Source organism: Pempheris klunzingeri, chromosome 6 (assembly GCF_042242105.1).
Source record: "Pempheris klunzingeri isolate RE-2024b chromosome 6, fPemKlu1.hap1, whole genome shotgun sequence".
NCBI lineage: Eukaryota > Metazoa > Chordata > Actinopteri > Acropomatiformes > Pempheridae > Pempheris > Pempheris klunzingeri.
The window spans coordinates 2,311,997-2,336,249 of NC_092017.1; the positions used below are offsets into that span (position 1 = coordinate 2,311,997).

A 24,253-nucleotide genomic window follows, 5' to 3' on the forward strand; every position below is an offset into this window, starting at 1 on the left:
AAACTCTGGCTTCTCTGACATCCGCAATTTTTTTCCACTAAGCAGCTTGAAAACAAAACCATCATTATATTTGTTTTTCTTATAACTTAGAAGTGATTGTCCCGTATCCTGTCGTCTGTTCTCTTCGGCGTCACCTCTTTGTCGTCTAATTCCAGGGAGAGTCAAGCAGCATGCTGCTTTCTTTTGACGGTACCGGGAATCTGGTGCCGGTCCTGTGTACTGCAGACCATCTACAGCAGGTGGGGCTCTACTTTTAATCTAATGGTACTGAAGTTTAAAAGTCACCAAATGTAAGTTTGGTCATATCTGTGTTGCCTTTTCAATGATGCACTGAAACATTCTGCTTTGTAAAAGTGGTAAACAAGGAATCTAGACCGTGGTTTTACGTTAGTATTGGCACTGTGAACATATTAAATAGGACATTTTTTCTGTTCAGCCCACATATATGTCATATGATCATTCCTGTTTATTATTATATCATGGTTTATGTACGTGTTAGCTCATTGTAACAGTTCTTTTTGACCATTAGTAATATTAATAATTCATGTCAGCAGCACGGTTCATTGTCTACTCCCGTCAGCTGTGGTGCCATTCTACTGAAAGTGTCTGTGTATAGGAAGTTATATTACATGCTGCTCCTACAGGTTACTTTACCGGAAAGGAAACTTGTGTTAGCGCTGTGGTTTTTGAGGGTTTTTTGTGTTTTGTTTTGCTTTTGTGTAGCTTCTGTCTTTGCATCTGTAAATAGTTGGATCATGTGGAGTCTTACTGCAGACTGGTTCGTGTTGCTGGATCAATGCAGGTGTCCACCCAGCAGCTCTCAGTTCACTTGCACTATACGTGTGCAACTGAAACCTGAAGCATATTTTTACTTCTAGCCTATTTCACACACGCAACCACAGCCATTGTGTGACGGGCTACACTTGTGCCAAATCGTGTATGACCTACACTCCATACTGTGCCTGAATGCATCCTATTTGACACTGACAGCAGACTGAATAACAGTGGATGCACAGCAACAGGGTTCAGGGCTCATACTACTGTATGATGATCCTCAAAGCTGCTAACATTTCCATTTTATTGAAGTACAGTGACACTAACATGACCAAATGAATGTGTATGCAGTGTACTGCCGCACAAAAACGAGTCTGTTAAACTTAATCTCATCAGAAATACTTGCTGTGTTGAATATGTCTCTATGGCCGTGTTCAGTCACAGGGAAACAGACTTGGTGTAATGGGTGTAATGATGGTGCTCTCTCGTTGGTGAATCCAAGTATCAGTCTTTAGTGATTATTCCTCTCGTTTCTGGCGCGCCTCGTTCTGTCAGACTTTACATCAGTCTATGTTCCTCTGACAACATTGCCTCTCTGTGGTCGCATATTGCACTGCACATACATTTACACAAACACCAGAGTGACACCTACAGCATTTCAGAGGGACCATGAATCCTCTGAACACAAGCCTCTCTTCCACATTGGACTGCTGACGTAACAAAGACCTCCTATAGTGGGACTGTTTCTTACCTGGATGCCAGGGATGGTGAAGCAGGGGGTCTCCAACTTGAAACTGACAGGAGGCTCGCCCTCTTTGTCCTCTGGTTCCACACTGGGGAAGCCAGAGTGGTCCCCTCTCAAGGTATCCTTTATCCTGAAGTTCACCAGGACACAGTGGGGTGCTTTAAAAATGTATCCGCTTTGCTTTGCATTACATTAACTGCTTTTGTTCGAAATAACCAACTATACATAACACTGTCACGGTGGAGTATTTCAGTGATTGTATTGGTTGTTCGTAAACAGTAAAATGTGTTGCTGACACACGGTTAAGGACGTCATCTGACTCACCTGACACCGTCCACAGTGGTCTTAAATTTAGGCAAGTCGGCATAAGTGGAGATCAGGATATGGACCTCATATAACATATAGTACCATAGTTTGTGGATAGTTACTGTTTTGACTAATAGACTTGAGTTTCTCAGCTCTTCGTCTTCTCAGAAAATAAATCAAATTGTTTTTCCCATTACAACAGCGTGCCTAAGAGTCAGGCCATAACAATAGAAATACCAAAGCTAGTTGATTGTGTCTGTAGTTAGTGAACTAGAGGGGAGAAGAGTGAGGGAGAACACCTCCTGTAGTTTAACCATCATTGTGTCTTAATGTGGCCAAATTCACCACATAATGGCTCATAAATACTGTGTTGACCAGCAGTCAGTACCATACAGCTCAGCTGCAGGGGAAATGATTGTTTCACATCATCAGACCAAATAAACCAAAATACAGGTTAAAGACAGAAATGATTTTTGAGCAACAATCAAATTATATAACAATGTTAGTATACTAATCCAGCTGTCTGACAGAAGAAACAAAGAAACATATCATGAATCATGAGGTGTTTCATATGTGTGTTGAGGTGGTGGGACATGAGCTCAAACTCCCCATCAGGAGGAATAAAGGAGACGCATTTTCAAAGCGTGACAGATGGACACAGGGGAAACACGTCTTCCAGTTCTATTGACTTGCTCTTTCCTCCTGGAGTCATGATGGAGTGAGAGGAGACAGCAGACGGGGGGACAGAGGAGGCTGACGACACGTTTGCGGTGCAATGAACAATTAAAGGAAATCAATTAGGAATAAGCTGATTTCTTGAACTGTTTTCCAGTGAGTTACTCACATCCGGTGTTTTCAAACAGGACTTTGTCACTGAGGCCCAGCCTCAGGTCCAGCACGGCGGACCTGTGAAGCCCACAATCTCACTGCGTTGCACGTTCCCATCAGCACTCACCTGAAGCAGAGCTGTCTGAGAGGTGTAGGTGTAGGTCCAGAACAGAGGTGTGGTTATTAAAGTTAACTCAACTTCATCTAAAAACGTAATAAAACTTAAAAATCCTAGATTTGCACAAATGGTCCAACGATGTGAAAATCTGCTCAAAGATGCTGAATCAGTGACATGCAGCATCAGCATCTTTGAAAATCCTTCCACAAGATGTACAGGTCCACAAAACCACTGCATTTAACTTCTACAAATACTGATGTGTGTCGATTAAGAGCTGGCACAAAAAAAGGCGTTTCCACATGCGCTTTCATTTTTACACACGTTTTCACTGCATGCTGTTAAAAGACTAAATCTCACCTGGATGATTTTATATAGAAAAGAGAGAAACAGGAAGACAACTAGTGACACAGGTTAAGTTGAGCAATAGTAACAGTAAAAAAAAAAAGAGAATATGTGAATGTTGTCCCATGTGTAAATTGATTTCTATAAATTAAAAAAATAACACTTTGTTATGAAATTGGTTATCAGTGTTGGTTAATAGAGGAAACCTCTACTGCAAATGATAAAAATGTATTGATGTATTTGGCCGTTCAATAGGTAAACTCTATGTGTTTTCAGAACAAAGTAATAAAGAGAATCTTAATTCTCCAGTGAGGACCTTTCAAAGATATGGCACAGGTCGTTGTGTCATCCATTAACAGTGGTCCAACAGCTGACGTCAGGTTTGATGTCAATTAACAAAAAGTCTCCTTCATTTACTGAACACATTTTCTTCTCGTTCATACACAGAGACTGCTGTGGAAACCTTTGCCCATGTTAAGCCTTAGCTTCCCCTCCAGATCCAACACGTGTACCACGGTGGACACATGTTGCTCTCAGCACCACAACAAACAGGTTATTATTGGTGTCATGACAAGTACGCTGAAGTAAGTAACGTGTTCCGCTAGCAACTATAAAACATCCGGCTTCCAGAATTAAAAACATTTTGGGGAAATAATTATTGACTAATTTTATATATCTAATATTATAATATCTGATGCTGCTCATGTGGGGATTCTTGAATCCTTAATGTTGAATTCCTGAATCGTTGGGTCTCTCTCTAATTAAAGAGTTTGGTCTAGACCTGCTCTTTATGGAAAGAGTCTGGAGATAATGCTGTTATGAATTGGCGCTACATAAATAAAGATTGATTGATTGATTGATTGATATACACAAATGTAGATTTCTTAGGTTGAGTTACTTCAAGCTTTGTGGTATTTGAAAATGAAAAGTATAGAAGAGTACCTTAAAACCCCCTTACTTTGTTGTTCTTCTTCTTTTCTCCTGATAATGCCCGTTTGGTATTAGATGATCTTTAATAAAAGTTTTTTTTCCATCAAGATAATTGAAAGAAAAGCTAAATTAAGTTAATTCAAAGTGATCCTTAATTCAAATAACTGAATAAGTTATGACATTAAGCAAGACAAAATCATGACATACAGTTGAGAAGTAAACTCTCAATTTTTAGATTGTATTATTTTTATTTCTATTATGTCTAACCTTTAATTCCTCTTTTATTTTCCTGGTGGAAACTGGCTTCATTCACACACATTATTATTATTCAGTCTTATTTCTTTCAATTCAGGGAACAGAGCAGAAAAAAAAAAGAGACTACAAATGTTGGAGGACACGTGGTGATGAACCAGGCCATTGTAGTAACCGACTGCTCAATAATAGCACCAGAGCAAAATCTCACAAAATAAATGAATTCTCTAATTTGATGTCAAAAGAAGAACTGCTCACTGAATGCTGCGTTCTCCTTTAATATTCATATGAATCAAAGAGAGAGCACGTGTATGAGTGGTAGTTCTGTTTATTTGGGTTATGTCCCTACTCTGTGTTTGAGGAGAAAATACAACTGGTTCCATGTTCGTGTTTGGTTTGGTGAGATTTATTCTAACACTACTACTAAATGACAGAATTACACCCCCATAGAAGTCAGCGACAAAAGACAAACAAGATTGAAAAGGAGGAGCCACCGTACCTCCTCCTGCTGCTTTCTGTTCACACAAATGACTGAAAAGTGTTTCTGGTCACTCCTGATGATATCTAGCCGTATCTTCAGGATGATTTGCAGAATTTAAAAGATATCCACCAAGAACATTTCTGACCCCCCCCCCCCAGCGGGCAGGTTCCATCAAGACTATTCAGTAGAAAACACCTCCCTAGTAATAATGTGGAGGACTGAGGAGCCTGCAAATCCTACTGTTGGGTTTCTTTACTGTCCATCTGCAAGTAGAATGATGTTTAAGCATTTTATTGGAGATATCATGAATAGCAAATCACATGTTTTAATGAATTAGGTGAACTGATCCTGTAATAACTTGAGGGAGAATAATGAAGACAATCATTTACAACCCAAATGAAAACTATTTTGCATACTTCCTCTTTCAACTGTTGACATGGATGCATCTGTTCACCTTCAGCTGCCTTGACACTCTTTTCTATTCACACTTTTAACCATTTGTCCCAAACATTCTTTTTAGAGATCCAAATCTGAAACACTGGTTCTGAACAGTGAGTGCTGCAGTCCATCTTTGTCAGTAGACTGTAGTTCCGGTGTCTGCATGGCTGAGTCCTGCGGTGTCACTAGCGTGCCGACTGTTCCGTCGGTTAATCTGATGCTTTGTGGAAAAGCTCCCCCATGTGAACAGTGAGGCCTGGCACACTCCCTCTCTAGCTTCACAGGTGTGGTGGTGCTTCGTGTCATCATTTTGGCTTCTGATGAAAAAGGGAGGATTTGGGACTGCTGACTAGAATCCAGGATGCAAAACAGACAGTGAAATTCAGGTCCTTGGTGGAGGGGGCAAATAGCGAAGAGGAGGAGATTGTTTGACATCATTTGATGACAGTCAGTCAGTGGAAGGGGCATCCGGAGGTTCCCGATTGACTAAATCAAGGAAAGACAGAAGACAACAGTTAGATTTTGTTTTAAGAAAATGATCTAAACAGCACGGTAACCTAATCGTGTGTTCACTATGTTCAAGCAATAAATCCCTGTATAGTCTGACCGAACGGCAGGCCTGGTCAGAACACTGCACTCAGTCTGGCTGGCTCTGGCTGCGTCTTCGTGTTTTGTGTTGCAGACGCCAGGAGGTGTGGTTGGGTTATTGCTTACTGAGAAAACCTGGGCCCGGTAGTACTGAGGGGGACTTTGCCCCCTCTGCTCCACACCCCCCAGTCTTGTACCTGGTTGTCATTTAAACACACCACTCACTATAACTGTCACTAATGCACACATGCCCACCTACTGATTTACTGCCTGCCACAACCTCTAGCAAACATCTCCCCTATTCTTCCAACTACAGTCTGTTGGCCAAGCAGATGTATCCAGTTTCATTGGTTATAGTGGAACTGTAGTGTTGCAGCAGCCGCTCTGAACAGTCCACAGCTGCAATACAGCATTAGGTTTTGTGGCTGCTATGTAAGGTTACCTCTATGTAGAGAATACATTTAGCTGCATGATCTTTATAGCTACTTGCCCAGTGTTCAGAAGAAATGGATTTGTGTGTGTAATTGTGACATTCCTCCATCTGTATTCAGGATATTTGGCTGCTGTTGATTAATGTCTGTCTGATACTTGCCCCAAAGCTGAACTAAGAGTGTTAGTTCTTGTTACTGACCACAAGCCACCACTACCATTCTGAACTGCTGGCAATGCCCTAACAGGAGGTTAGTCAGGTGGTCTCTGTTATTGCAGTCTTCTTGTTTGGACATACATCACGTCAAGGGCTCAGACGCTGTGGTAGTGCACACACAGCCACACACCCCTCGGATGTGATGAAGCCTGTCCTCGTCCTTAGGGAGCGTACGAGCAGGACTCTGGTGCTGGGCTTCAGGGGAGAGCTGCTTGCAGGTTGTATATTTTGTTTTGAGAATTTGTTATTGCTTCCCTGTTGGCACCCAATTATCATGAGGGGGGAGGGTTATGATCCCTCACTTGATTTCTTAGTTGTGAGTGTTTTCTAGAACAGTTTACTTTAGAGATTAGCACGGCTGCTTTCAGTACTTGGGTCATTTTGCAGTGCTGTTTTGAATTTCATTCAAAAGGAGTTAAGCTCTGGACATTCTGGTCAGTGGCCCCCCCTGTGGGGTGGTAATTAGATTTTTAGAAATTTTCATACAAGGCCTAATGATGCTTTTTAAATTGGTGGGACAGATGTGTGGTGTTAGCATGTGTGTGACTTCGTCTAGCATCTTCTTAAATCCAAAATATGTCCAGACAACTGACTTTTTAAATTGCAGCTTTTGCCAGTTTGAATTCAATTCATCTTTTTAGCCATAATGGAACTCCACCAACCCAAGATACGTACCTTCCTCTCGTGCCTTCATGCGGGCAACAAAGTTGTAGCTCTTGTTCCTGCGATAGTTCTCGTAAGGGTCGTCCAGTGACACCCCCACACCTTTATACTGGTCCCATTTATCCCTGACATTTCCTCCTTTGATGGGGTCCTGGATGCCCTGTTCTTTGGCCCCCAAACCACCGGAACCACTCCAGCCTGCAGGAGACAGGACAACACCAGAATAGCTGAAGGAAAACTGTGGTTCATCTTTGGTTGATGTAAAGTTCCCAAACACAGCCTGTGTGTTAAACATCTCAAATGTTCTAACTGGAAAATTAGATAAGCAGCAAAACATGTGAAATAAAAAGAAAAAACAAAGAGCATACCCATCTTCATTAGTAGCTGATGGCCTTTGTTCTCCTCCCCTAGCCTGGTATCTGTAGGCAGCTTGGGGGGAGGGGTGCCCAACCCTGATGCAGGCCTGCAAGGAGAAGGTGAGGTGGTCATCTATACCACAGTGAAGCATAAAAAGAGTCTTTTAGGAAAGCATTTAACAAAGAGCAGTGAGGGGGACTTACTGGGGGGAGGAGCTCCTGGATTTGGCGCCTCTGCGTCTCTTCGTGGGCGAGTGTGAACGGGATCTGGATCTGGAGCGAGAGCGACTCCGAGATGACCTGGATCTGCTCCTGGACCTACATACAGGTAGATATTAGCATGTTAGATCAACCGCCTCGGGATGAAGACGATATGATGAAGACAAAGCTTCAGAGAACGCAGCTGACGCACGGCGGGAGGGAGGCAAGGTGGAATGTATTACTCTGCTCACAGTAAGCGTGGAGAGCACTGGATCTGACACTGTGTCTACACAGGAGGTGTAGCATCAACACATGGATTCAGTAGTTAGTTATTATTTTCTACATAGTATGTTACTATTGAGGAGGAAGGAACACATATGTAATTACGTAGCAAACAAAAAACTAGAATATGTTTTATATTTTAGATTCTTCAAAGTGGCCAGCTTTGCTTTGATGGCGTCTTTGCGCACTCTAGCATCCTCTGTGTGTGTCTTATATACGCGTGAGATATGTGCGTTGTGCGTTTGCAGACCTGGAGCGGGAGTAGGAGCGGGAGTGGCTTCGGGAATGGGATCGAGACGAGCGGGACCGTGACCTGGAGGACTTGGAGGAGCGAGAGCTGGAGCGGGATGAAGATCGCCCTCTACTGTGAGAGTGACTCCTGGAGCGACTGCTTCCACGACCGCTGGAAGGAGGGAGTCATAGAGAGAGGAGGGGGATGAAACATATGGGTCAGGTGTCTCCATCCCTTCACACACCACAAAGCATGTGGAAGCATAATAACTAATATAATATTAGAACTAATAACTTGAATGAACATTCACACAGCAATTTGAAAGCCCGTTTTGACGGACTTATTGTCAAAAGGTAAAATATAAGTTATATGCTCTGAATATAGTCAAACGCATTGATACAGAACAAGGAAGAAAGATCCCGATGGACAAGCTCACCTGTTGCGTTTCTCCTGCCCCTTTTTCCTTCTGGCTCTCATCTTGGCCCTAAAGAACTCATACAGGCCATTCTGCTCCCAGCCTTCACTGGAAGAGGAACACACCACAGGCAGCTGTTCACCTCTATGACCTACAGCGCTTTCTATCATAAGCTAAAGAACGACACAGATGCTGCTAGTGGTAACTACTGCCGCTACACTACTTTTACGATTAAATCCTTAAATACAAAGATTAATTCATAGCTAATAAAATCACAAACTGGAAAAGAAGAAATGTAGGAGTTGGAAGGTCAATAGTGAAAAGCAGGCCAGGTAGGCACCATGTGACTGCTGCTGGGCTGCGTCCCGACTGCCGGTTTCACTTTGAATCCGGCTCAAAGTTGATAAAATCTCTCACCAACAAACTTCTCATGAACTCTTTTTTTCCTCCTTGTCCTTTTTAATGAGCAGTGCACCAAACACTGGAAATGTTGCTAGGATTCTCATTTTCAACTCACCACCCACCTTTGCTGTCACAAATTGAAATTATAAATGTTGCCTGTGGAAGAGGAGCTGTAGAACAAACATTAACAGTCCCTAGAAAGGATTTGGACGGGCGAATTAGTCAATGGACTCTAATTCTTATGAGATTCATATGTCTTTACCTTGTACTTGTACAATAATACAATAAAGTTGAATCTGATCTAATCTAATCTAATTAATCCTTTAGTGCTTTAATTGAAGAGGAACACAATGACTGGCAATGAAATGTCTAAAGTCTAAGTAGAAATTCTTACGTTCTACTGAGGGACAACTGAAAATAATTTATTTTTATATTTTTTCCATCCCAGCTCACTATTGGCATTAACATATTGAAGAGCCATCTTACAGTTGGAATTCAGGTCAAACTAACTAAAACTAAAAATCGAAAAACATCTAAACTTTGTGTCATACAAGGTTATGTCCACACTAGTGTTTTCAGCTGTCCTGTGTGTGTGTGTGTGTGTGTGTGTGTGTGTGTGTGTACCTGTTCCTTGGCCGATCATGAGATGGAGGGCTGTAGAAAGCTTCCACAGCAGCTAGCAGCCGATCACTAGGTGGCATAGGAGGGGGCAGTCGGATGTCTTTAGGGTCCAGAGGTTTATAGTCACAGTCCTCAAGCTAAGTAACAGACAGTACGAGGAAGGCCATGAGACAGCAGCTTTGACTTTTGTTGGCATGAGTCCATAAAGCAATTCTAAAATTCTTCCTGTAGAGGATTAGTCACTTTGAAACTTACAGTGAAACAAGAGTGGCACGTCATTTCATGGGCGAGGCCACTTGATAAGTACAGATGTATTGGGTATTGCACACGCACTCACAGCTCTCTCTTTCTTTTAGCGACTTCCTCACTAATCCCAAGCTTGTTTACACGTTATTCAGATCTGCTAGTAGTTACTTTAGCTTAGCAGTTGGCAATGGCTTCTCTCTGTTATTATCTTTTTAGCACGTACTACTCCATACATTACTGGCAGTTAAGTGTTCGGTGAACTACTTCCACAGTGTTGGAATGTATCCCTTCTGTGAGTCAATGTGGCCGTGCTCTATCAGACTTTAGCAATGTTCTTTCCTCCTCTGCCACTTGTCTATGATGCTGGATTTTTCAAGACAGTGGAGAGTAGAAAGTAGTCAGTACAAAGGACCTTTCTAAGTTTACCCAGCCAATAACATTCTAATTCATTTGCATGCCGTTGTGGAGACTCACTTTGACCAGCGGCGCCATGAGACCAGCTGGCAGGTCAAAGTAGGGTACGTTGGGCACCAGACTGGGGTCATCTTGGACTGGATGTTGCTGTCGATGACGCATGTGGGGTGAATGGCCATTGAAGCCATGTGACGGTGGGCCAAAATCAGGGTGCTGGCTTCCACCCCAGGGAGGATGGTCAGCCCCCATACCTGGGGGAGGGAGCCTCTGATTGGGATGATGATGAGGAGGAGGACCTGGCATGTCTGGCAAATGAAGGTGAAAATTGTTAAGATACACACAAAAAGTAATCAAATACAATTGCAGGTGCAAAAGCTGGTGACTTTACAGATGTATCAGAGTAGAGTTACTCATCCATGTCTTCATACCTCCAGAATATTCTCCCTGAGTGTAGTCAAAGCGGTGTGGGGTGTACGGAGGCCTGTCGTAGTGGTGTCTGGGTGGAAAGTCATCCTGCATGAATCGTGGTGGAAAGCGTCCGAAATTGTGCGGTGGTGGGGGGGGTTGGTTGAAAGGAGGTGGTTGCTGGTGGGGAGGAAAGGGCCCTCTGAAATGAGGGGGTCTCTGTAAAAATGCATTTTAGACAGCGCTGTCAAAATGAGCAGCAAAACCCCATCCCTGCGACAATCAGGTCAAATCCAGACAGATAGACTATAATCACAGATGCTGAATGTAGAGTACGCGATGCAACACAATAAACCTGGTGAAAGAAATCACACCACAGTAACCATCTACCACATGCCTGCATGCGTGGAGGAAATGGGGGCTCCCTCTGCCCCCAGGGAGGCTGGTCAGGCTGGTTTCCCCAGGGTGGTTGCTGGTCATATGAGTTCCAAGATGGAGGGCCAGGGTCTGACCCACCTGGACCACTCCAGGGGCCTCCTTCTCTGGGTGGACCTCCACTCCAGTTTCCTGGGTCCCTCTGGTCATTCCACATCCCCTCATGGCTATTCCAGGGAGGGCAAGGAGGGGGAGGCTGGTTTGGGTCAAAAGGAGGCTAGGGAGTGACAAAAGTTAGAAAGGGCATCAAGTCAAATGTTGCCTGAGGTCACTGCACAAACCCAGAAGGAGCCTGCTGCTACTTCAAGGGGTGAGGACAGAATCACTGTTACTACAGAAGGGGAGAGCACACAAAGGGAGTCAGGATCAGTGGTGGAGGCAGGCCAGACGGGGGCCGCCCCCTAAATGTTCAGACGTCTGTCTTTTAGCTGCATCGTTGTACACAAGGTAACACAAGATAAGACCGTGGGACTGGCTGCCAATCCTGACATAATTCACTCATCCAATGTCGGGCCACCATCACTTATCCAGATTCCATAGTCACCGATGTTTTTATGAATCGTAAATACATAATGCAAGCCCAAAAGGTTGCAGCAAAAACCTTATTAGTAATTACACAATGTAGTTCATGCTGGGGAATAAAGTGGCTGAGTAACAGACGGACACTGGGAGAGCGCTGTGCTCAGGTAGCATGCAGTGTCCCATATGAAGTGGGCCCAGCAGGAGTGGGGAACCCTGAGACTGGAGATCAGCTCTGGGCCATCTTTGCCTGCCCCATCCCCGACTACCACAGCAGCTGCCTCCTAGTCAGCCTCTGTACTTGCCTGCCCGCTTTAATGCAACAAGTCCCGTCAGTAATTCTGGCTCCCAGCCACGTTCTGCACTTAAAGGGAGAGGTGGCCACTGCCCCCAGCTGTGAAGCTTCTCGAGGATCTCCTCGTTTGAAATATACCCCAGCAGGTTGAGGATGGACACCACCAGCTTAACTCAGTTCTCTCTCATCAACTCTCTTACTTTGGAATTCTAACCTAATTAGTAGTAGCTGACAATGCTTTGACGTGCACCTGATTTTTTCAAACATTAAAGCAATTTGCACTCCTACCCTGTTTGAAGCCTATTCAACCTACAGTTCAAATACATAAGATAAGATAAGATAAGATAAGATAACGTTAAGATATTGTTTCACAACATATTCAAATCCAATGCGTATTTGGTGACCAATCCAATATAGCTAATGGAGGCATGCATGATAATATTCAAGAAAAAAGAGCCACTGGATGTATGTGCCCCTCTGACAGCCATTTTCACAGTGCTTCTGGGAAGGGAAGGGCAGGGACTCTCTCTCTCACTCTCACTCTCACTCTCACTCTCACTCTCACTCTCACTCTCACTCTCACTCTCACTCACTTACCGGCTGGTTAGGATTCCAGGGGCCCATGTGCTGGGGATCATACCACGCAGGCTTGTTGGAGGGAATATCTGAGGGTCCACTGGAGTTGCTAGGATCCTGTGGTCTGGACGAAGCTCCATCAAACTCCACTGGAGGAGGACCTGACATGGGAGGCTTCACATCCCCTGCACACAACACACACACCGACACCTTAGACTACAAACAAGCTGTTCTCAACAGAGCAGGTCACAAACATGTACAGGAAAACTTAAAAAGACAAGATAAAAAAAATTCCCTGCAACTTCTGACACTTCACTGATGTCGTATTCAACTCTTTTCCTTTAATAGCAGGTTTTAAATTGAACAAGCGTTCAACTGCATTGTAGTCATTAATAGTACCTATAAGATTTAGATTTTGTTTTCAGGTAAACAAAAAAATCTGGTTTCAAGTATTGCATCAGGCTGTGCCTCTGGGATCGTCTTCTCACCAGCTTGTGTGGTCATAGGTGAGGCCTTTTCAGAGTCAGTGGGGGCAGCAAGCTGCGGTACAGGGGCAGGCTGCAGCTGCGGTTGTTGCTGCTGTTGCTTCAGGCTGCTAACAAACTCGTCGTGCTGGGTCTTCAAAGCCTGGATCTGCTGCTGGAAGGCCAGCTGAATTGGCTGCACCACCGCAGCATACTCCGTTATCAAAGACGCCTAAGGCAGAGAACAAAGGAGTGGAACATTTGAGACAGCCACCGTGGTATCAGGGTTTTCTTCAATAGGATGGAAACGCAAGCGAAATCTCCAGGTGCACACATAAATGGGCTTAACCAACACATTTCAATCATTTTGGTGAACACACGCATTTGCAAAAACCAAAGTATGCATGGCAGTAAGTGTGGAGTATTTCGGAAAGGTCTGAGTGTGATCTTCAGCCATGGAGTTGGTTGTTAGCAGAGAAACGCATCAACTGTCTCAATTAAAATTCCTAAAATAACTGGAAATGTCTAAAACAAAACAAGAAAAACTCACATGTGAACTTTCTGATTCTCTGGATTGTGATGCATCTATCAGTCTCGACGCAAACACTTTGTTTGGAGCCAGGAAATTACCTAGACCACTTTTTTCAGACTCAAACAATAGACCAACCCGATGGAAATGTTATAAAAGCTGTGTTCACCCTATCGCTGGCTTGGCACCAGCAGGAAAATAGTGCCTTAAGTTTTAATTCTCTCACTTGGTACTGGCCGAGGCCCAGTGCTGGATTCTGAAGCTGCTGAATGGTCTCCTCATCAAAGTACCCGTTCTTCTCCCAAAGCTGCAACAACTGGGAAGGAGCAAAAGGGTGGGAGGAATCAGAAAAAAGTTACTTTAGATGCAGGGACAACAGTTTTAACCAACCAGAAATACAGATTCTTCCCAGCTTTCCAATTCAATAAGATAAGATCAGGACAAGTAGACACTACTGAGAAATGTACTGACCCAGGCTGTATATTTAGCTATTTATGTACAGTGCCAGTCAAATGTTCACACACACCTTCTCATTCATTCTATTATCATTATTATTATCATTATCGTCTACATTGCAGATTCATATTCAAGACATCAAATCTATGAAGGAACACATATTGAATTATGTAGGAAACAAAAAAGTGTTAAGCAAGAATATGTAGCCAATGAAGCTGATTGAGAGAACGCCAAGAGTGTGCAAAGATATATAAAAACATATTCTGGTTTGTTCAACATTTGTTTGTTTACGACATAATTCTATAGAAAACAATAAAAACGAAGAAAAAAGCATTGAATGAGAAGGTGTGTCCAAACTGACCAGTATAACGTGTATGAGTGATAAGTAGCACGACACTGCAGCATCGGTTGCTGATATACGCCGTGGCTGATGCCATCCTACTGAACATAAGATACACTCCATATAATGCTATATACCACTACACCATCCACTGGCAATAGAAGACCCCTGAACTGCACTGACTCAAAGTAAGAAATGTTCAAAGATCAAATTTAAGTGAATATGTTTTATTTAGTGCTGTTGAAATACATTTTGACCCATTAAAAATTTATGTCATTAATGCAGCTGCATTTTGTTTACTTCCTGTTTTGTGGTCTGTGATCTTTATCAAAACCCGTGCTTCATTTTGTGTGTGTGTGTGTGCGTGTGTTTGTGAGTTCAGTAAGTTCCTGTAATCTGTAAAGAGGTAAGGATGCTGAAAATAGACATAGACACGCTGCTGACGAGCTCCAGTCCTCAACCACACTGGTCTGACCCTAGCTCAGTATGTATGTGCAGGTGGGATTTACCCTGGTGATCTTCTGCTGCTTCTCTTCCTCCACAGCCAGAAAGCTGGTGCAGTAGATGGGAACCACAACTTTCTGCAGTGCTGCCAACAAATCCTTCTGCTGCTTCCGCTGGCTGGGGGGGGTATAAAAAAACATCATGTTACAAAATCAATATATTAAATGCTGCGCAACAATTTTCTTCTCACTACTCACATACTATTGGTATGTGTTCTCATAATCAGAGATCAGAGATGTAATCAGGTCTACATAGGAAGTGAGGAAGTGATCAACATGTATTTATGTATGCATTAAGGTCTGTTTACCAGTGGTGAAGAACGTCATTGGTTAAATAGATGAGATGTAGGCGGAGCTCAAAATGCGCTCCATCAGCAGTGATGCGGTTACGAAGATGCAGTGTCATCAGTTCACAGTGCGGTGGAGTCTTAGCATTGTTGAACATCCAGTTCTTACCAGCCTAAGAGAACAACAAACATTTGAGAGAGATATAAAAAGTTTGGGGTTTTTTTTTTTTTTTATCATCTTAGGCGTCGTCATGCGTAATAATCCCTGGACATTATGGTGGGCTTACAGAGATGGCGTCTTTTGTGCAAGTGTCTATGATAGGCTGCAGCAGGTTGTCAAACTCTGTGATGTCCAACTGAGTTTCCAGCAGCAGTTTTTGGGTCTGCTGCTCCGTGGCCAGAGCTATGGCTGCCGTCACTTGTTCCTGCATTGATTAAGGCAAAGAAAGACATCTATCAGCCATTCTTCTCAAGCCTCCAACTGTCCTTATGATATTTCCATGAGGATTGCAGGAGTTAACAGGAAGGAAACAGAGTAGCAGAAAATACCAAACTAAAGTTGGTTCACTTCAGGGAAGGCCAGAGGATGTAGGGTCATCATACAAGACACTTGTTTACAGGCATAAAAACAAGATTCTTCAACAATGCATATTCTTTAGAGGAGGTTTTTTAGTTTATTTCATGATGATATGCATGTACAAAACATCTGAGCCATGTATTGTTTGTTTGCAATACAGTTTACTCTTCTGTATGGGTTTAAATTAATTAAGATTTCTTTCTTCTCTACCTGTCGGAGTGTGTGCAGATGCTGCTCCTGCTGCTGCAGATTCCATTGGCTCTGTTGGATGAGTTCATCAATAGAGGGCGCGGCAGGCGGAGGAATGGAAAGCGGACCAATCATTGGCATCGGTGGAGGGATATCAACCACATCTTTAGCACCTGGGTTGTACATTTCTGCAAAGAGAGCAACAGGAAAACAGAAGGGAATAGGACTATTGGAAGTCTGTGGGTTTGGTAAGACTAAACATTTCAGGGCTGAAGCTGGAGGGTCTGGTGCTGGACAACTGCTGATGTGATACAAGTGCCCAAAGAGGAAAATCTATTCCCTAAATCGTATACAACGCAGATCTTTCTTTGTTTGTTTACGCAAACCTATTTCGATAATGGTGGTCAAATAAGATATAATAGCTTACGTACAGCGAGTAAATGAAAGGCTCCAGGAACAGAGTGAACACAATTTAAAAGACATGTAACCCACATGAACACAACCACTGTTATAACTCCTAAACCCTGCTGCATAGCCAACAGTTGCTGAAAGGAAACATGTCGGCATCTCCGAAAATCATAAAAGATCAGGATCAACATAGTATGAATACATAGAACAGAAATATTGAGTTACTCAACTACAGTCAGGAAATCAAAAGGGGGAGATAAGTTACAACCAATAAAACTCTTATGTCAGACATGATCCCTGACAAATCAAGCTGCACGTGAAAAAAAGTCACCTATGGTCATTAGCTTTAGGTTGTGACCGAAAGAACGAGATCGCAAAGAAGGTCTGGGCTCAGCCTTAGAGATAAGGTGAGGAGCTCAGACATCCAGAGGGAGCTGCTCCTTCACATCTGTTGTTACTTGACAGATATCAAAAGATGTAATACATAGGAACATCTTATTCAGGAGTTCTTCATATAACAACAAGACTAGGCATAGTAAAATAACACATCCAAATCAAGATGACGCACCAGCCCAGCTCACAGCAGAAGCACTGCTGTGAAACTAGGCTGGAGACTTTGTTAGTGAAAAACTTTTTTCAAGAACTGAGAAAATTATGCACATGCCAAACCAAACACTTTTTTGTGAACTCATGCAGTCCATCCACTACTTTTACTGAGAAGAAGCATTCCAGAGACAAACAGATTAAAGAACAAGACCCTGCTCAGAGACCCATCACCAGCTTCCTCCTTCTGGTTGTCTGAACAAACCTGACAGCTTCAAGGTGGAGGCTTAAGCACACTCTGATCAGCACCATTGAGAAGATATACATTGGATATCTTCGATTGAGCTTCAAGACAGTAATACAGCACAAACTCAAAAAGAAAGACATACCAACATGAAAAATGCAACTGAAAGTAAGACAAAAAGCTTTCAAGCACAGGTGTGATAATGTCCAGCAAGAATGTGCAAAAACAAAATATGACTTTCCAGCTGGTATTTTGAATTTGTCTAATCTGGTTCCAAATAAATACCTTCAGATTTATATTCCTCCCCATCGTGGGTAGAGGGATCTGAGTGGAGAAAAGCAAACTTTAATGCATTTCAGTGGAATTACATGAATTCTATGCAACTTTACACAACACTGTGCTATTATTTCTAAGCTGTTGATCATCTGAATATCATTCAGGGACCAAAACCTAACTGTAGATACTGTAAGAAGCTTTCATGGCATCATCTGATGAGTCAAACTGTAATTCTACAGTTTAAGTAATTCACCACTTTGTAAAACAATAAGACGCTTTCAGTGAATTAAAACTGGATGTACAGTCATTTACTTCCCCCTTCTTCACATCCTTGGTCCAAACACGTGTCGTCATTTATTTAGAGAGCAATGTCCATTTTCCTCACAGCACCGTTGTTTTGGTTGTGTCTCAGTACTGTATATCCAAGACAGGACTGGTCAGTGCGCTGTCTTTTTTTTTTTTTTTTTTTATTTGCCCCTGTTGGCATGCCACTTTCATGGAGTGAGGAGGAGGCAGGTCTGATGTTGAATCTCTATCAGCTGATAAATCAAACCAGCAGCAGAAATGTGGTGGTAAACTGTCATTTCCTCTCTTACAGCACGGAAGGTACCTTTTCTAAATGGATTCAGCCATGTGAAATATCTTTTGCAATGCAAGACTGTTCACTTGTTGCACGATTCAGGTGAGCATAATTGGCACGTGCGCTACATTTCTGCGGTGAAGACGATTGGAAACTTCTTACAAATGGCTCAAGCAAGCACAGTACTTGTTAGGTTTAGGAGTGTGTCCAGTGTCCATCATCTATCGTCAGTGTCTATCGTGGTGATTACAAAGAGTAGAGGCTGACCAATAGTGGTTTTTAAAGGCCAATATTATAATGATGGTGTGGTACAGGATCATCTCCCACACCAACAACGGGGGACACCCTGCTACACATGCACTACCACACATGGGGTCCAAAAATGACCAACCCTATACAAGAAAGTACAGAAAAATTAGAACTTTCTCTGAGTACTTCAAAAATGCTAAGTTTGAGTCTTGGCCAGCGAAAAAAGGAGGGATGCGTCTTGCTGCTGATAAACAAGCTTGGCAAAGCTCCAGGAACTTGACCAGCGAAAAACAAAATGAAGCGATGCCTGTGAAGCTCTGTGAACACCGGAGTTATGGACTGGGAACTGGGTAGCGTACGGCTGGATTTATGGAGGATAAAACTACGGCCGACAGACTTTTTGGCTGGTTAATATAACTAATAACTTGGGCTCCACTACAAGGCCACGAAGGACGGCTCAGAGTTCATGTCACCAAGTCATGCAGCCAAGTTTTGAGAGGTTTAAGACATCAATTTGGTAATCAGGGTTCTTTTTTGGGGCTGGGTATCATGGTATATCTGAATTTGGTCACAGAACCCTGAATACGTGTGCTTCTAACAATACCCTAGATTAATAGACGGGTGTATAAAAAATGTCTGTCTGCCAGTGGTGCATGCCGTGAACGGGCTTGTCCCAAGATGGTTCATCCGCCTCTTCTGCATCGCCAGGTTTCTGCTGCCTGAGGTATTCACTAAACAGCTCATCTTTGGGGGCCTTCTTCCTTCCTTATTCTTCTTCTTCTGGTGTATTTCTTGGTTGTTTCGTCCCAGACAGTGGCTCTGACACTCACCAGTCCTATGACCACACTTATCTAGTCCAAATGACTATTAGAGCCACTAGCCACTGAGCATTGGTGTTATGTCTCCCATATGCTCTTCCTGTACTGTTCAGTCTCAGTCCTGGGCTCTTGTAGTATTCTCTTGCCACTGAGAGGACACTTTTGCTGGTTCAGTGGAGATTATCCTATTTATTCTCCTGGCTTCTGCTTTTCATGTGTCTCCTGTATCTCTTCAGTCAGGTAGCCCGTGCTGAGCCTTTGCTTGACAGACTGCAGTGCCTCAGGTATGGACAGTTTGTTGGATTTTCTAGGCACCATTACAGTTACACTCAAAACAGTACAGCTGCACTCAAACTTATTCAACCCCCATTGCAAATTAGATGCATTGCCAAAATTTACAAACTTTCTGCTGTGATGAATGAACAACTCAAACAAGAACAATTTAAATAGATCACCACAACTAACATTACAGGTGGTTTCTCCAAATTCAACACATTATGCCACTTTCAATGACTACTGCAGTCTCAGAAATATTCAACCCCTTCTTGACGAGTACTTAGAAGAGTAGCCTTTTGCTGTTATGACCCACTGCAAACGTGATGCATATTCACACTCCAGGTTCTGACAGCGTTCCTGAGGAATCTCAGCTCATTCCTCATGGACAACAGCCTCCAGCTCTCTAATATTCTTGGGTTTGTGTGCTGCAACCGCCCTCTTCGAATCCCACCGGAGATTTTCTATGGCATTCAATGAGGTCAGCAGTGGTGAACGTCTTGGAGTTCAGTGTTTAGTATGCTCAGAGCCTGCTGCCACCAAGTCTTGCTGCAGGTCTTCTGTAGTCACGTCCAGGTAGTGTAGCCAGTGTTCCTGTAGCTTTGAATTTGCCAACTATGCTTCCAACAGCATCTTTAGGAACATTCAGTGCCTTTGCTATCTTTTTGTATCCTTTTCCTTGTTGGTAATGGTGTTGGCAATGAGATCCTGCCTCAACTTTTTGGACAATTCTCTTGATTTAGCCATATTTCTAAGATGAAAACAAACCTCACTGTGAACAAGCCCCTAGCTAGTCCGGGTATTTGGTGTGTTCTATCTCAAACACACCTGATGCAACTAATGAGGCCCTTGATTCGTTGTATCAGATGTGCTTGAGACAACACCTGATTTGCAAATGAGTTCACTTCTGAGGGACTCTATTCAGGGGGTTGAATAGCTTTGAGACTGCATTAGTCATTAAAAGTGGCATATTGTGTTGAATTTGGAGAAACCACCTGTAATATTGGTAGTGTTGAGCTATTTAAATTTTTCTTGTTTGAGATTTGAACACAGCTGAAAGTTTGTACATTTTGGCAATACACCTGATTTGCAATATGGATTGAATAATTTTGAGTGTAACTGTATATATACTAGATTATTTAGTGCTAAGAAATAAACTGTAGTCTAATCTGTACTAAAAACATATCAAGGCACACTCTTCCCTATTCGTGTGTCAAATGAAGAAGTTCAGTTAAGTTCAGCACTGGTCAGCTCCACGTAGCTTTGCTGTGAAAACAAGAAGACGTTGGCAGCTTGTGGTCGTGCCGCTGCTCTACTGTAGAACACAGCCGACACTGCAGCACACATCAAGAGCTACCCTGTGCTGTGTGTGTGTAATGATGAAGTTAGTTAAGTGTGAGTAGCAAACAGTATTTGCTTGACAGGCAGGCTTTAGATACTTCTGAATACAAAAGGAAAATCCACTCTAAAACACAATACACATTATTATTATTATTATGACGTTGGAGAGTCCAGTCAACACTTTCTTGAAAAACAGGAACTAATACAGTCCAGACTTTCTGTCTATGGGTGCACAAGGTGTTCTACTTGGGTGATATCACTTAAATACAAGTTGAAACCGGGCATGTGTTCATTTGATTGAAGGAATTACATATTTATCTTTTATGGGCCTCCTCTTTTTCATTCAATTTTGCAAGTTGAATGTCAATTGAAGTAATTTAATTTTTTGCATGAATGTATCTAAAGTAGTGGGAAACCTTCTGATCCTGAATATCAAATGAGCTGAACATTCCAACATCATACAAATATCTATGTGCAAAACAGTTCTATGGTGGATTGTCCCTTTAACTACATACGCTGCTGTTGCTCCATAGAAAGCTTGCACTTGTAGTAGCTGAAGAATTCTCCCCCAAAGAGGAAGGAGAACTTAGGGTTGTCCTTCTGTTTCTCCATTGTCATCTTTTCAAACTCGGGCCCATTCCGAGCGACAAATTGGGCCAGCTTGTCAATGACATTCCTCAGTTCTTGATCTGCAACAGGAAAGAGAAGAAGAGGGGACAAAATACAGAGATGAGACAGCTGGTGATCTGTCTGAAAGGATGTATAGATCAAAAAAGAGGAAGACATTACAATGGTATCTGGGCTTTTTTGACATTCCATTCCTGTCACAGAGGTAAGCACTTTTCTTTAAGATAAATATCCGGTTATATTTCAAAAAAATAGGAGGTTGTTTAACATAATTTCTTTCTTTCTTTCGATCTTTTTTCAGTATCCTCAAAGGCTTCTTTGCCAACCTGAATAAACAAAAAGTATGCCACCTACTGCAAGATAAAACCATATTACCATATGTTCTTATTTTGCTTCCTAACCTGACATCTGTAGTAATGTCACTTCAGGCTACCATCTATGTTTCTCGGCACTATTTCATTCAGATCCTTAGAGGAGTCTTTGGGGACAGAACAGTGGTCCAACACAGTGAAATGAACCTCTGGGTTTGCCAGAAGAAGCACAAACCAATGAAAATGTTGACCCCCTTTGCAAAATCGGATATCTGTAGAAGTGGCATGCATTTGTTAGCTGATCACACATCTGATCACACATAATCAACTGTGCGACAGGCATCTAGTGTGAGCTGGTTATTCATTTCCACAGAGAGAGTGGAGTGATCCAGTCCTAGTACACAGTAGTGACTGTAAAACACGCGGGGATCGTGTCCCAAAAAGTGATCCGTATCTATCTATCCGCTAACTAGGTGACTTTATCGGACCAATCGGGAATTGATGGCAACACTTTTTAAAATAACACGGAAAGGACATCGCACACTTGGATTTAAAAATGAATAACTTTAGCCGTGGAAGTTAGCCAACTTCAAAACCACCTCGACACAACAAATAGCTAACAAAGATGTTATCCTGCTCTTCTAACATTATGGTTCGAATTGCTTAACATTGGACGCACATTTGTCCACAGAAGCATGTCAGTTAGCGTCACACATGAAGCTACTGGCGGTAATAACATTAGCCCCAGTGCTAAATGCAGCGGTAATAGTAGCTGCGTTGTAGCGTTAGCTTTAGCTTTAGCTAACGTTCAATGAAGCCCACACAGCACAGCGCTGCCGCGTATTTCTCACCGTCGGGGGGGTTGGGGATGTCCATATTTAGCTTCAGCTACGACGAGCCCGCTAATTCTTCATACACAGTCCAGAAATCACTCTACTCGCTCTGTATGTCACTCAGCGGTTTGTGAAAGTGAGCAAGAAACATACAAGAGTCCTGTTTCGTACACCGGAAGTATTCTCACACAGAGACAGCGGCACGGGGGAAAGCTGTTTGGTTTGCCTACAGCGCCACGCGGAGTTAGGTGGAGGATGGCGGCTTTGTCTTTTCTTCCTATTTGCGTCGTTCAGATCAGGTGCACAGGCCCACAGTTCGTCCAGGGCAACAGGTCTCATGCTTGCTTTGAAAGGGACTGTGCTCAGGCCCAGTGGTGGGCAGTTTACTGAGGCCCTGACTAACATCTTCAGCCTGTCACTGGCCCCATGTGGTAGGTCAGCATGTCAAAGTGTCCCTGGGCAAGACACTGAACCCCAACTTGCTCCTCAGTGTGTGAATGGGTGTGAAAGAACAGTCTCCTCCAACTTAGATTCCTCCTGAATGAATGACGTGTGAATGAGGATGTGATGTGAAAGAGCTTTGAGTGGGTGAAATGACTAGAAAGTTGCTGTACATACACAGATCACTACAGACCATTTACCGTTTATATTATGTGAGATATAGATAGATTCTATAGAAATTCTGGTGTTACAATAGCATAGAAGTTACAGTGACCACCACCATGAATACAAACAAATAAATAAGCAAAATAAAAATGTACAAAATCTTGTAAGTTAAATAAATACAAATGTTATAAACCAGACCGGATGTGCAGGGTAACACTAAAGTTATTAAAAAACGTTAATGATGTGAAATACAAGAAGCTGGTCTGGACAGATCGGCTCATGTTATCCATTCATTGGGGACAAGACAGCATACAGAAGTGAGGTGGAGCAGCTGCAAGCCCGGTACACAACACAGGCAAAACTAAGAAGATGATTGTGGATTGTAGAGGGGCCACTTCCAGTCACCACCCATCACTGATCATTAGCGGATCTGTGGTAGAGAGGGTAAAGTGTTTGTAACCCGTATTTATTCTATCATTGCACTGAATGTTTTAAATGGTTTACTTTTTGGGGTTTTGTGCAAAATGCTATTTTGTTTTTGTTTTGCACATAGAAACGACAATAAAGAAATGGATTGATTGATTGATTAGCAATGCAAGCTAATGTGTTAACCCCTTAAGGCCTGAATTTATTTACAATTTTATAAAAAAAAATAAACGATTTGTGTTTTTGCGTTCAAGCAGATGCTAAATTAAGTGGAGATTGTTAATTTGAATATAGCATAGCATAGAATAGTACAATGCAATAATAGTATGATATACTATATATGTATATACGCATAGAATATATATATATATATATATATATATATATATATATATATATATATATATATATATTTATGTATGTATGTATGCATCTATGTATATATAATGTATACATAGAATATGCATCAACCAGCATTAGTGGGATACAGAGGCCACCTCAGCTGCATCAAGACCGGAAGAGGTTTGAGGCGAATTCGCAACAACAGTCAACAAGGGGTTAAAGGTCCCATATTATGCAAATTGCACAGTATAATGTGAATGACAATATGAATGTAAATATGTGTGCCTGGGGACAGCCACACTATTGCAGACCATCCTCTGTCTTTCCTGCTCCACCATCAGTAAATATGTGTGAAAACACTGTTTAGACTTGGCTCCCTTTATGATGTCATTAAGGGATCTGTGGACCATAGGACCTCCTCCAACCCTTTAACAGGCTTTATCTGTCCCTGTCCACTGAAAACCTCCTAAAACAAAGTCTAGACTTGTTTTTCCTCACTAATGCCAGCTTTTAGTAACATA

The 24,253-nt window shown here is 42.5% G+C and overlaps 1 protein-coding gene across 1 annotated transcript; it reads right to left on the minus strand.

Annotated features, from left to right (window-relative positions):
- Window positions 1–4,685: 4,685 nt before the first annotated feature.
- Window positions 4,686–22,537, minus strand: cherp (calcium homeostasis endoplasmic reticulum protein). The gene is made up of 20 exons (XM_070832553.1): window positions 22,377–22,537; window positions 21,103–21,276; window positions 17,336–17,374; window positions 15,877–16,043; window positions 15,377–15,514; window positions 15,111–15,262; window positions 14,809–14,920; window positions 13,730–13,819; window positions 12,999–13,206; window positions 12,532–12,695; window positions 11,083–11,337; window positions 10,709–10,904; window positions 10,341–10,585; window positions 9,624–9,757; window positions 8,619–8,705; window positions 8,201–8,353; window positions 7,672–7,785; window positions 7,480–7,574; window positions 7,124–7,309; window positions 4,686–5,700 (listed from the first exon to the last, which is right to left on the minus strand). Exons 1-20 carry the CDS (start codon window positions 22,399–22,401, stop codon window positions 5,663–5,665), a joined length of 2,772 nt encoding a protein of 923 aa, XP_070688654.1. The 5' UTR covers window positions 22,402–22,537; the 3' UTR covers window positions 4,686–5,662.
- Window positions 22,538–24,253: the final 1,716 nt, after the last annotated feature.